The sequence below is a fragment of the Aphelocoma coerulescens genome, chromosome 4 (assembly GCF_041296385.1).
Source record: "Aphelocoma coerulescens isolate FSJ_1873_10779 chromosome 4, UR_Acoe_1.0, whole genome shotgun sequence".
Classification (NCBI taxonomy): Eukaryota; Metazoa; Chordata; class Aves; order Passeriformes; family Corvidae; genus Aphelocoma; species Aphelocoma coerulescens.
The window spans coordinates 17,392,365-17,405,534 of NC_091017.1; the positions used below are offsets into that span (position 1 = coordinate 17,392,365).

The following is a 13,170-nucleotide window of genomic DNA, read 5'->3' on the forward strand; positions in this document are numbered from 1 at the left end:
TATGTTCTCCATTATTGATTTCCATAAACTTGAGCTTCTTGTTCAAGTTTTCATAACCATTGAGTCTCCAGTGCCTCTCTATCTGTAAACATTTTCAAGTATTTGTCTCTGAGGATGCGTGTGTGGGACCTGCTCATGTCTGACATAAACAGTCTCAGTTACGGGGAAAACTTCTTTTCCCCTGACCTTGTGATTTCTGTGTACACAGAACTTTGTGGTCTAGATATTAAGGAGGCTATTGCATTTCATTTTACTAGACTGAGGTTTCCTATGTGCCTGAGAATCTCAGTTTCTGTGGATAAAGCAAGGGCTTAAGAGCTTTTGAAGTAATCATTACTTAGAAGACTGAAGGATTGTGCTCTTACAGCAACTCTTACCTCGTTTTCCTGGAAACAGATGAAAAAATTTTCCTTCTCAGTGTTGTTTTAATTGTGATTCTGTCATGTCTGCGGGTGAAAGTTTGGTTGCTGCAGGAGTTAGCTGAAACTTTGTTTTTTATTTAATACTTTAAATAATAGTTTTGATTTTAAAAGGGATTATTCACAGGCACACTGCCCAGTAAATTCAATTTTTTTTTTTTTTTTAATTAATCCTAGCTCTTCATAGATCTTTCCTTATTCCAAAGTTGTCTCCACTGGCTGGTTGTGGTGGAGTGCTCTGCCCTGTACCTCCTGACTGTATGAAATACATATACACACCACATCTCCACATGATGTAGCTCCAGTGTGTGCTTCTCTCTGTTGGCACAGTGTGAGACAGAAGTGAGCAACACTCCCCTGTTGCAAAGTCACTCTTTATCCTCGTTTTCCTGTCATATGAGCAGCGCTGTAAGCAGAAATACTTGAAACTACAAAGTGCATTCCTTAAATCAGTTTCAACTGAAACTGCAGCCACTAATGGTAATTTTTTTGTGTATTGCATGTCACTACAAGGAAACTGAGAAGGTTTCTGAACCTCCAACAGCAATCCCTCTGTAAATGGGAGATTCTTTTCAATTTAACCTTAAGGTATTCAGGATTTCACGGCTTTATTATGCTCACTAGGGGCATAATTGCCATTATCATTTAACGGCATTTACACACAAATTCCTGACACAAGCTCAGTCTTGTTTACATCAATGCAAGTATATGCATGAGCAATTGCAAATGTTTACCTAAAAATTTGATCTGTCTTGATGACCAGAAAAAATAATGGAACAGTTTAACATGTACTAACAACCAATCCATGGTATCCTTTTGAAAAATCATGATTTTTATTATTCATTATGAAAAGTAAGATCTTTAATAGAAAATTGTTTCTTAATGAACAGAGTTCTGTGTTGGAGAGCAAAGTGTAGGAGATTTAACATGACAGTATTGTTCCGAGGGGAATTTTGGTGCTTTTAGGTCAACTCTTGAAGTAATTTATATAGGAAAAATAGCTTAATACTGTTCTTGCCCCTAATTAAATGAAATTGGTATTCTTTCACACAGGTGCTTTATTTAATTAGGATGTGAAATATGAGAAAAGAAGCAATAATTTCAATGTAAGCTGAGGAAAAAGGTCCACGAGCATGAGCCTTTGCAAGTAGAATTGTCTTACTTAAATGACACAGAACAGTTAATTTCCATTCAGCAGTGGCTCTCCATCATTTAATTGGAAGTATTCTATACTAAGAAATTGACTTTCAGTAAGAAATACAGATTACTGCTTTCTGCTCTGGGGTCCTCAACACAGGAAAGATATGGATATGTTGGAGTGAGTCAAGAGGAGTGTCACAAACATGGTCAGAGCACTTCTCATGAGGAAGAGCTGAGAGAACTGGGGTTGTTCAGCCTTGAAAAGACAAGCCTCTGAGGAAACCTCATTGCAGTCTTTCAGCACATGAAGGGAACCTCTAAGAAAGGTGGGGACAAACTGTTTAGCAGGGCCTGTTGTGATAGGATGAGTGGCAATGGTTTTAAATGGAAATAGCATAGATTTAGGCTGGATATAAATAAGAAGGTTTTTATAATAAAACTGATGAACCTCTAGGACAGGTTGCCCAGAGAGGTGGTGGGTGCCCCATCCCTGGAAACATCCATGGTCAGGTTGCATGGGCCTCTGAGCAACTTGATCTGGTTGAAGAAGTCCCTGCTTGTTGGACTGGATGACCTTTAAAGGTCTCTTCCAACCCAAACCATTGTGTGATTCTCTGATCATTGAATTTAGTACATACACCCTTTTCCATGAAACTGTGGGAGCGTGTCTTTGGACTGCACTTTGCTTCCTTCATGTTCCTTTGAAGTCATGATGAGCTTCATGATGGAGGTCCAGCCTGAGCAAGGCATGACCCTTACTGTAGGCCGGGCTAAAAAAAAAAAAAATCTCGTTCTTCATTTAATTTCCACACCCCTACAATCCTGGACAGCAATGCTATGCCCGGTGCACTTGCAAAAGAGCACTCCTTCCCTTCTAGCATTTTACATCGAGAAACCAAGGCAAAGCTGATATTTTTAATACCCTCTCATGACTGACTGTGGTCATTTTGTTTGCAAGAGGTGACTTGGGGCCAGAGAGAGCCCCCGGGTGTGGGCAGGGGAGCGGGCGCCGTGCGCGGGGCCGGGGGTTTTGTTTAGCCTCTAGAGGGTGCGCTTTGATCCCTCTTGATCACACAACAATTTGCAGTGACAAAAGCGACGAGCGGCTGAGTGCAGCCACTTATGCATGAGCAGCAGCATCACACAGCAGCACACTCCGCCGAGGCGAGGCTCCAGCTTATGTAATAAACCATTCCAGCTCGCGTGTACCCGGCAGAGATGGAACCTGCCTCTTTTTTGTCACTGAATGGGGTGTTAGGTATTCAATCAGCATTCAGATTTATGCTTTAGATGCTCATGAAAGAGGATGGTCTCCTTCTCGTGCCTGTCAGCAGTGATGCTTGTGTGCAGGTTTTTATATTTTTGGAGGTTTTTTTCTGAAAATATTAACACAAGAAACCTGCCACGTAAACAGATCTGGGAAGATCTGAAGAGTTAAGAGATTTGCAATATAAGGTTTTATTTTACCCTTTGACTTCCTCATAAATCCTTTTTTTTTTTTTTTTTTTTTTTTTTTGCTTTAATGTGAAAGGTGTCTTCAGGAACATAGCTTATCGTCTTCCTGTGATATATGTGAGCTTTAAAATGTAGTCTAAATTTGCTGGGAGAAAATCATATTCAGGATCTAGTAATACAGTTCCATTCAAGACAGAATAAAAGGCTTATATTGCTACATTTGATTCAAAACAATGGCTTAATTGGCCAGGAAAACGTAGTTATCAGATGATAAAGATATGAAGTCAAGGGCAAGATATGCCTGAAAACAAGCTTTTTCCTGCCTAAAATTAGGCAAAGTTAATAGGTTAAATTTTGTTTATTGAATAAGAGAACCCAAAGTTGATTGATATAGTAATTTCAGTGTTTGCTATGGCAAATATTTAGCTCATTATCAGTTTTAATAGCATTTTGCAGAACAAGCCTTTTCTTGACATGCAGAAAATACTATTAAATTTCCCTGCATAGATACATTGTTATGACATGCAATAACTACTTGAATATAAAGGGGATTAATAATTTAAAAGGTGTTAACAAATTAGGGCCATCATTAAAAATAGACTTTGAACCATTTTGTAGAAAAATCAGATTGAGGTAATGCTCTGCTCTTATGATAAAGAATTACAGCATTAATTCTGCAAAGTGAACTTATTGCTCCTATTCGTCTCCAAAACCCTGGAGCATTAAAAGACAGGAAGAATGAAATGATCACTGCGTTTTTTTCAGGCACAACAGCTCTAATATTTCCATCACAGTTTCACAGCTCAGCTTGCATGGTTGTGCTAGAGGAAAAACCCATAAACGTCATGCTTCCCTTTGTTTTGTTTTTGCTGGTCTTATGAAATCGGGTCGAATTTTTTCAGACAGTTTATATTAATATACTGAGAATTTTGCTTGTACAGCATCTGTGCAGAGTATAAAGCAAACATTTCTTCTGTACAGAAGCTGTTCTTTCCTTGGATTTTAAATGTAATCCCCATGTTCCTTCTGCATTTTGTTTTTCCTTTCTTTCAACAATTGATGTCCAGAGGCATTTCAAGGTTGAATTTTGTTGCTTTGCAAATTATTAATTTGTTTTCTTTCCAACTTGAGATAAACAGAGATAAGATCGCTCTTGAAGCCTTTCTTCATTGTTTCAAATTGCATCCATGAAACATGCAGAAAAATGGATCAAATTGGGGTTTTTTTGGTACAAATGTATTAGAAAATACATTTGTGATTCTTACTTACGTGAGTAATCCCTGCCCATATAAATAGTTTCACTGCAATGAGGGTCCAGTGTGGACCCTTATTCTAGAAACAGCTCAGTCAAAAGGTTTAAATAAGATTTAAAAGGCTGACCTTTAATTATTGCTCATTTGCTTGTTGTTTACTTTCAGATGCAAGTTGGAGAAGAAAAAAAATAATTTATGGGATTTAAGTAGTAAATTTCACATTTGAAGGATAGAGACAGCAGGAGCTCTAAGGCCCCCATAGGAAGCAAAACATTTGTTCTCCCCCTCCCTCTTATTCTCACTTGCCATGGCAGTCATCTCCCTTCATAATATTTCCCTCTCATCCCCCTTCCTGAGTTTTCCCTCCCCTTCCCCTTGCACTTTCTGAGACCACAGAACCCAGATGGTGCCCTCACTGCTGCCAGACCCTGGGGGAACTGCTTCTGTTATACCCACCTCTCAGTAGCTGTACTAAGGAACATGCCAAAAGTCCAGTGCTGAGATATGTTTAATTTTGATATTATTTCCTTTCCAGTGAATTTTTTTGTCAGCACCAGTTTTTATCCCTAAACTCATGTCTCTGATATTGGCTGTGGTGCGACATCGAGTTTAAATAAAACAATGAGTTTCTCATCATCTGGTTGTGATTTTAGCAGAGTCAGATGTCATTAAAGCACCAATCAATAAATGGTTAAAGCATTGTTTACATAGCATCTCTATTCCTGCTAATACTGAAAAATTCTTAACACCAGGACATTTTGCAGGCAGAGGTGTATGTTTTGGTGCATTCAAGAAGTACATCTCCTTTTATATACCAATATAACAGTGTTTGGAGTTTCTAATTACACGGAATGAAGAAATGGATGGAGAAAGTAGAACATGTAGCAGAGGAGAAAAGATTCATGTTCTGATAAAGTATAAAATAAGAGTTTCTGTGGTAGAGATGCAGTTAACAAGGGCCATCAAGGATAACAAACTATTAGCACGTTATTAGCCAGCGGAAGATCAAGGGCAGTATTAGACTGCTCTATGACAGAGGGGAGAAACTCTTAATAGATGACCTAGGGGAGGCCAGTGTGCTTTAATGCTTTTTTGGCTTTAATCTTCACTGAAAAGGTCAGCTGGGATCATGTGGCAAACTGAGTTTATATGTGCCACAAGAAAAAAAAAGCAGCAAGATCCCAGGCTAGAACAGGGGAAAGTAGGCTAGAGAGTACTTAGAGGAGATAGATCTTCAAATCAGATGGGCCGCAGAAACTTGATCCTACAACCCTTAAAAAACTGGCTGGAACAATCTCAAGGTCATTAGCCATTTTTGAAAACTGATGGAGGTCAAGTCAGGTTCCAGAGTAGCGGAAAAAGACAAACCTGATGCCTGTTTTTGGAAATGGAAAAAGGAGGAGCCACCATGGAATTTCAGGTAGATCAACTTAAGATCCTATATTGGAAAAATATCAGAACATACAACCAGATGTTTAATAGGTATCTAGAAGAAAACAATGAAATCTGTAACAGCCAAGATGGATTTGCTAATACTAATTGGGTCAAGCCTAAATAATTAACAAGCAACAGGACTTCCAGGTAAAGAAGTTAAAATAAGGAGAATATATCGGATATAATCTGTCTGGAGCTTTTGATATAGTATTATATGCAACATTTATAAGCAAGAAAGGAAACCTGAACTACATGAATCTACTATCAAGTGGGTGAATAATGATTATTAATAAAACCTCTGACAAATAAAAGCTATCTGTGGCTGTTGTTAGAAATGGAAAGCTGTTTAGCTTGCTATTCTACAAGGATCTGAGTCTGTACTAGGTTATATTTTCATTCCTTATCTGGAGACTGGAATAGTAAGTATGCTTTACGTTGAAAGAGAACACAAACTAGGGAAGGAATGTAAGCATTTTATTCATGGTGGTGCAATTCTAAAGGATCTTGGCAAATTGAGAACCACATGACACATGTAACATTTTCAATCTTTGTGTGTGTGTATGTGTGAGTATATAATCAGGAGTAATCAAGGACATAATTACCTAAAGGGAGCAAGTACCAGTTCTGTAGAGGGTGGGAAAAAAATCAGGACTTGCAGCAAATCACAAGCTGAACCTGAATGAACAGTGTTAAGCTGTTGTGAAACCTGCAGACATCTTACTGGGGTATTAAAAAATGATGACTTGTGAAGTAATCCTTCCGCTCTACTCAACACCAATAAGGTCTCAGCTTAGTATCATAGCAGTGCTGGGTTTCATGCTTTATGGAGTATGCAGAACAGCTGGAAAAGGTGCAGGAAGGATGAAAAGGAGCTAAAAATCATGACCAAAAGAAAATATTGATTTAATGGTAGATTTGGAGCTTCTGTGTCTATAGAAAAGACTGAGGGAAGAACAAAATAGCAGGTCTGAGCTTTGCAGAATTTGAAGAGGGGGATAAAATAAATAATGATCTTTTCTCTTTGTCCATGATAGGTTGAACTAAAAGTAGTGGACTGAAAAATTGCAGTTCATGGAGGGATGCTACTGATTAGCCACTGGGAAAAACTTTACTTTTCTGTGTCTCAATTTGCCCATCTGTGAAGTCAGCTTTAAGATGTTAATGTTTCTTGTAAAACAGCTTTCAAAAATATTTCTTGGCTTAAGGATATTGAAAGATATTCCTTGCCTACCCCAGTTCATCCCCTCATCCCTTCCTTTCTGGAAGTTCTCCAGCTCTTTCTTCTCTTTTTATCTATGCTCTTCTTCTCTGCAGAAACCATTTCAAGGCTACCAAAGTATCAAATTTTTCCATCCCATGGATTCTGATGGCAACAATATTCATTTTTGCTGGTTGTTGGAAAGCCTGGAATCAGCTTCCTATTCAGATTTAATGTGAGGGAGGGCTATCAAGACTGAGAATGAAATCCACTTATTGGAGCAAAGCTCACAACTGCAGTTTGGACTCTTCCCTCCTTCCACGGCCTGTTTCTTTTCTCTCTGGCTAGAGAAAAAACAGAAAAAGACAAACCAGTCTTTTTCATGTCCACTTTCCAACCCAGGACCATTCCATCTCTTCCCATTATTGGAGCCTTAGAACCTCTGGTGATTAGCATTCAAAGATGACCACATGCTGCAAGTGAAATGTCTGTTTCCCCACTAGCTGGGATCAACCAAGAGATCCATTTTCTCTTTCAACATTTTATGTGCACTCACAAGATTGTTTCTCTTGCTGCCAAGACTTCTGATATACTATAGTGTTCATGAAAATTTATTTTTTCAATTTAAAAATGTTTCCATGTAAACTCAAGGTTAGCCATAGGTAACTAACACGTAAGATGAATTTGACAGAAATCCTATTGGGTCTGTAGTGTTTTCTTCCTCTATTCAGTATTAAGGAATCTATAACCCAAGAAATTAGGGCTTTTCAAGGGAAATTAAGCAAATAGAAAATTGGGGCATGGGGGTGTATATTGTAACATATTAAGTATTTGAGTATTTTTCCATGTCTTTTGGCCTCTAGAAATTACAAATATTTATAGATTTGAAATTCAGACAACTATTTGAAAAATTAATTTGGTGCAGTACCTTATGGTTAAACTGTATCTATAATTTCAGCAGTTTCCTACAAGCATTTAAATTATTTGCTTACATGGTGGAGGAGGAAGAGAAAGAGAAAAGGGCTACAGATTGATGGAAGTTTTTTTCAGAGTCTGACTTAATAAATGTGACAATCAAATATGAGGATTTTTGGAAACAGAGATAAGCGACGCTAGCCTGAAGGCTGAACTTAATGTCAAAGAGGGTGTTCATGCAAAGCAAAACAGTGTATCTAGTAAACTAGAGAAATATCATCTTTGGAGGAAAAAATCTCTAAAGATTTTATGCCACTTTTAACAGGCAACAACAAAAAAGCCCTAGCTGTACCTCAGGATATGATCAGTCTTTTTGAACTGAATTTGTTCAGTGTTTTTTTGTTCTTCAGTGCTGTCTGCAAGCATTCCCTGTCTCAGTCATAAGGCTCAGAGTTTGGCAGTTTTATTTCTTTGTTATATTTTCATCATGTGAGATAAAAAGTCATGGGTGAGTGATATAATGGAAACAAATGTTACCTGTGTCTGAGCAGGAGAAAAAAAGCCCTCAGTTGCACTGAATCCATGCTCTTATTCTTTCATAAAATTGTTTGAAATTTTTTTGAAAATGATAGGTGATTTTTTTTCCTTCTCTGCTCAGCCAAACTGCCTCTCTACCAGAAGTGGAGTTCAGTAACCACCTTAGGAAAAGCATTTCTCAGGATAGCTGAGGTTGAGACTGTTGTATAGACATGATCTTTTCAGACTCTGTAGGAGGGGATGAAGGCTGCATCACTCTCGACTAGCCCCTGGAGGTTAGCTCAGAGCAGCAGTACAGCTTTGGAGGGAGCTGTCAGCCCTCTGGGCTACAGGGATGTGCTCTTTTTAATAAGTACATTGCACAAGACAGTACCTATGAGGTAAAGGGCATTAAAGGGCATTTTTTTCACAAGAAAGTCTTTTTTAAAATAATGATTAATAAGTCCAATGCTGCACAGTTAATTTGTGAAAAATACAGTGTGTTCAAAATACCAAGAAGTCCTAAATGTTTTACATGTGAATAGAGCCTAAACAAAGTACATTCTACAGTTTGGTTTATCCCTTGCTCAGAGATTTGAATTTAAATTCTATTTGTTTTCACCAGCTGTGAAGAAAGGAGTTAGCAATATGAAGATCATTTAATTCTATAGCAGCTCTTCAGGTAAACAATATTTAATTTGATTAGTCAGCATATTCATTTTTGTGGTGGAGGAATTGGGAGAACTCCTTGTTTAAAAAATAGGGAATACTAATAGGTATGCATTTGCTAGATATCACAATGCCATATATCTTCCAATAAATTTCTTTTCAGAATGTGGGATGCAGCAGATTTTGAGGGTATTCTATGTAATTTATACTTTCATTTGTTTTTTTAGTACGTGGTTATGGCAAACACTTCACATATATCATGTTTTTCCCAAGTTTAGCTACTTCATTTAGTTACTGAAAGGTTAGTCTTTTTTCTTGGACACATATTAAGTAAACATATCAAAAAGTTACTCAAAAATTAAAATGGAATATTATGTTATCAACACATTAAGCAAAACTCACATGTTCACAACCAGCAATTGAGTGAGCTAAATCAGACAATGCATTAAATATGAAATAACATGTCAAAGAGTCCCTTGGATTTCTTTTGCATATTTTTAATTATTATAAAATCTTGCAAGTCTGGTGTTCATAGACATGATTCACTGATTTGCTCACTGAATATGGGCAGTCATAATGAAAACATCACTGATGAACTGGTCTAAAATGACACTACAAGATTGCCTAGTTTTTTGTTTCCAGAGAGATGCATGTCTGCCAGAAATGAAGGATGGGGTTCTGGTTGTCCTAAAGTTATTACAGGTGGGAGATTATACGGACATATATGGTAGTGATGAACAGAGATCAGAGAGACCAGAACATCAAGGGGAAGGAGAAATGGGAATTAAGAGATCAAAGATTGTAGAGGAACTGGAGGGAGAGTTGGCTTTGTCTTCACTGCCAAAAGAGGTGTGTTTTTTGTGTGAAAAAATGAACAGTAGCTGTAGTTATTTTGCTGTGGAAGACAACAAAAGCCTTGTAGCTTTTACTGTGATCTGGCTGAACAAGTTCAACTGCAGAAGTGAACTGTAACACCTCTGTCCTTTGTCTCCAATTTACTTAACAGTAAAGTAATTTTTAATGAATGAACAGTGAAAAAATTACTCTGTCTCTGCTTTATTTCGTTGAACACTATTCAGAGAGGAAAAGCATAACAGTAAAGAGCAGCCTAAACTGGACAAAAGCCTGATGGTCATAGTAAGCAATATTTGACACCACAAGAAGGATTCAGACTACAAGAAAAGCACATGGAGAGTAATATCTGGAGAGGATAAAGCACTGAGGGCGTGCACTATGAGATAGGAATTTATTCCACTCCTTGGCATTGATTTGCCTTGCAAATGTTGACTCACCTTTTCTCTCTGATGTATCTTTTTCTCTTGTTTTTTCAGTAATCACAGAAAAGCACAGCAATTCATTAATTCTTCTCTTAATCTTTCGTTATTCAAGGAAAGAGCTCACTGAAACCCAAGGTCATATCTCTTTAATACTGGCTATTTTTAATTAGGCAGTAAAAACCATACCTAAATATTTAAAGCAGTTTGAGATGTTGATTGCCCAGAACTTCCAATGGAAATGCACACTTCATTTACAAGAAGCCTAGGGAGAGAGAGAGATGTGTGTGATTTTGGAAGTTTTGAAAGATGTGTTAGAAAAGTCCAAAATTATCCAGGTACAGTTGATTCTGATTCTGAACAGCAGTATTATTCCAGGACCATTCTTTATTATCTTGCACTTCTTGGATTTCAGTCAAAGATGTGGAATAAAATGCTTAAATGGAGCAATCCAGTTTTAAAGACACTTTCTATAAATTATAGCTTTTCATATACTTTCTCATATAAAATTAATTGAGGCTTTTAGGAAACTTGTCTACAACTTCCTCCACCTCCTCAGTAGTAGACAAGACTTCGACAGAAATCTTTGTATAAAGAAGAATCTGTGAGAGCACAGTTCTTCTGGGTCATATCCTAAGTTTCCTTTATCATAGAAGTTTCTGTGGAAGGAATTTGCACAATAAAAGTATTTTTATGACAGTAAATCCAGCAGAAGTAGAATTTATCGTGCTTGAGTTACATTGGAAACAGTTGTTTCAGTTTGGGGAAGTATTTTACCTCTGGTAAATTTTCATCTACAAATGTGTACTGGAAGGCAACGTATCTACCACCAGAGAATGTAGTGTATAATTCTCATTTTTAGAACCTGAAAATGATTAAGATAAAAGAATCCTTATCCCTAATGTTAAAAAGCAATAGTAATACAGCTAAGCTGTAATAACTTTGTCTTCTGTTCTTCAGGATAGACCTCCTAGTAGCATCCTCTTAAATTCACAGCAAAAGAATAAGTTTTTTAATAGAATAAATTTTCCTCTAGGGTTATGTGCTTATGTCTACTGTCTACCTTATCAAGGGACTTGATTCTTTGTTTAGCATAAGTAGCATTGGGATCACAATAAAAGAGAAGGCTGGTCTCCTTTGCTGTCTGCAGACTAGATTGCCTTAAGAGACATTGAGACCAGTAGAGAAAAAAGAAATTACACTGATCCAATAGATATACTGCTGAGAGGTTTCTATTATATTCTTACCTCAGACATTGTACCACCATTAAATTCACACTTTCAGGCCCTGGGAATCAGGTCAGCATGACAGAGAAGTTTGGCTAAAATGAATCTGCTATATTAGTTTTTGTGAAAATGATTAAGCTCCGCAGGTTCAAGATGAGGACTATTTTTCAAGCAGTCATTGTTTCAAAGCTAGGCAAATAAACCCTGATAGAAAAGAGAAAATGATAGGGAGTCAGACCAAGATGAAATTGAGTATCAGAGTAAACAAACTACCTGAATACATGATCTCAAGTGGGAAAACAACACAGAGTCATTCATTTGGCACAGTTAAAAATCAGCTGGTAGGTATTTTTTTTTTTAAAGTATTTTCAGTAGACTGCCCATCAAATAAGCATAATTATAATCAAAATTCTTGCAACGTTCTCAAAATTCCTAAAGGCAATCAGCTCCACTCAAATTAGTAACTTGGATAAATCACCATTAATTAGCTAATATAAGCCAGCAGGTGGTTTTGAGCCCAGCGAGATTCCCTGGTTATTTAAATTATGTATACTATACTACACCAAAGATAGAATAAGTGAAAGGGGAACAACAGGCACCAGTCTGCTAAAAAAAAATAAACAACAACAACAAAAACACTCTTTAGGGATGATGCTTTGCTAAGGTCTTCTCCAACTCCTACACCCTACTCAAAGCAATACAAGACTTCTTTGACCCTCAGCTCAGATAGTATCATCCAGGAATGTTCTGTATGGTTCCTATTTCACAACTGAAATATATGCAAGGAACAAAATCTGCAGTGGAAGCTTGCTTGGAAAGGTTAGTTCTGAAGATTCTGTGATTACTAGAAGGACAGAGAGAGCAGTGACTGTTTTACAAAAAGGGACCGCTGAAACCACAGGGATAGCCTTGTCACACACACATACATCCCCAAAACAGTGGGAGATTCTTTTTTGTGGGCTTTTTAGGCATTTCCTATGAATAAATAAAATTACATAATTTTAAAAGATTAATGTCCAAGTCTTCTGTGACCAATCCTCTCATGGTCAGTTGTGGACAATAACTGTTAGGAACCAAGCTGAACACTTCCACATTAGTATATCAGAAGAAAATCAGATTTTTTTTTTTAAATATTGGTACCAATGGCTTTATGAAATCCAGAGATACTTTGAGAAATCTGACTCAAACCCACCTACAAAACTATTGTATTTCAATAACTCCTACTTGCATGGTGCGTTACCCTAAAAATCTTGGAGATTGCCATAAAATTCTGTCATAAATTACTGCCACACGTAACGCTTATGCTTGGTGGTCATGCAAAATGGAGACTCAACTGTATTTTAGTCTCTGATTGAAGCAATGATGATATTGTGTAGGAAGAAACAGCAAGATCAATACAGATATTTGTATTTGTCCCACTGATAACATCTCTGAAAGTCTGGGCAGTGATGCAGTAACAATACTTTAAAGGATTAAAACTCCTGCCAGGTTTTCCTGAATGATCTACAGGTGTGGTGGTAATGTTTAATCTCACAGCGTGCTCTGGGATCACCTGTGCCTTTTGCATCAATCAACTGAGTGTAATGTTCTGTTTACAAAGAACTGAGATTGTGTATCACATTGTGTTCCTGCCTCTGTGTCTGGCAGATACTCTGTGTTGCTGGCATATTC

General features: G+C 37.3%; 1 protein-coding gene across 7 annotated transcripts in view; it reads left to right on the forward strand.

The window, feature by feature from the left end:
* Window positions 1-13,170, forward strand: part of TTC29 (tetratricopeptide repeat domain 29) — a 236,046-nt gene that overhangs the window by 204,265 nt on the left and 18,611 nt on the right. Inside the window, exon 12 of one of the 7 annotated variants that reach the window (XM_069012853.1) lies at window positions 8,956-9,004. The exons of the other annotated variants lie outside the window; for them this stretch is intronic. Coding sequence (XP_068868954.1) covers window positions 8,956-8,993 — 38 coding nt within the window. The 3' untranslated portion in view covers window positions 8,994-9,004. Of the gene's footprint in view, window positions 1-8,955; window positions 9,005-13,170 lie in introns of those variants that run through there. 7 annotated transcript variants of the gene reach the window in all.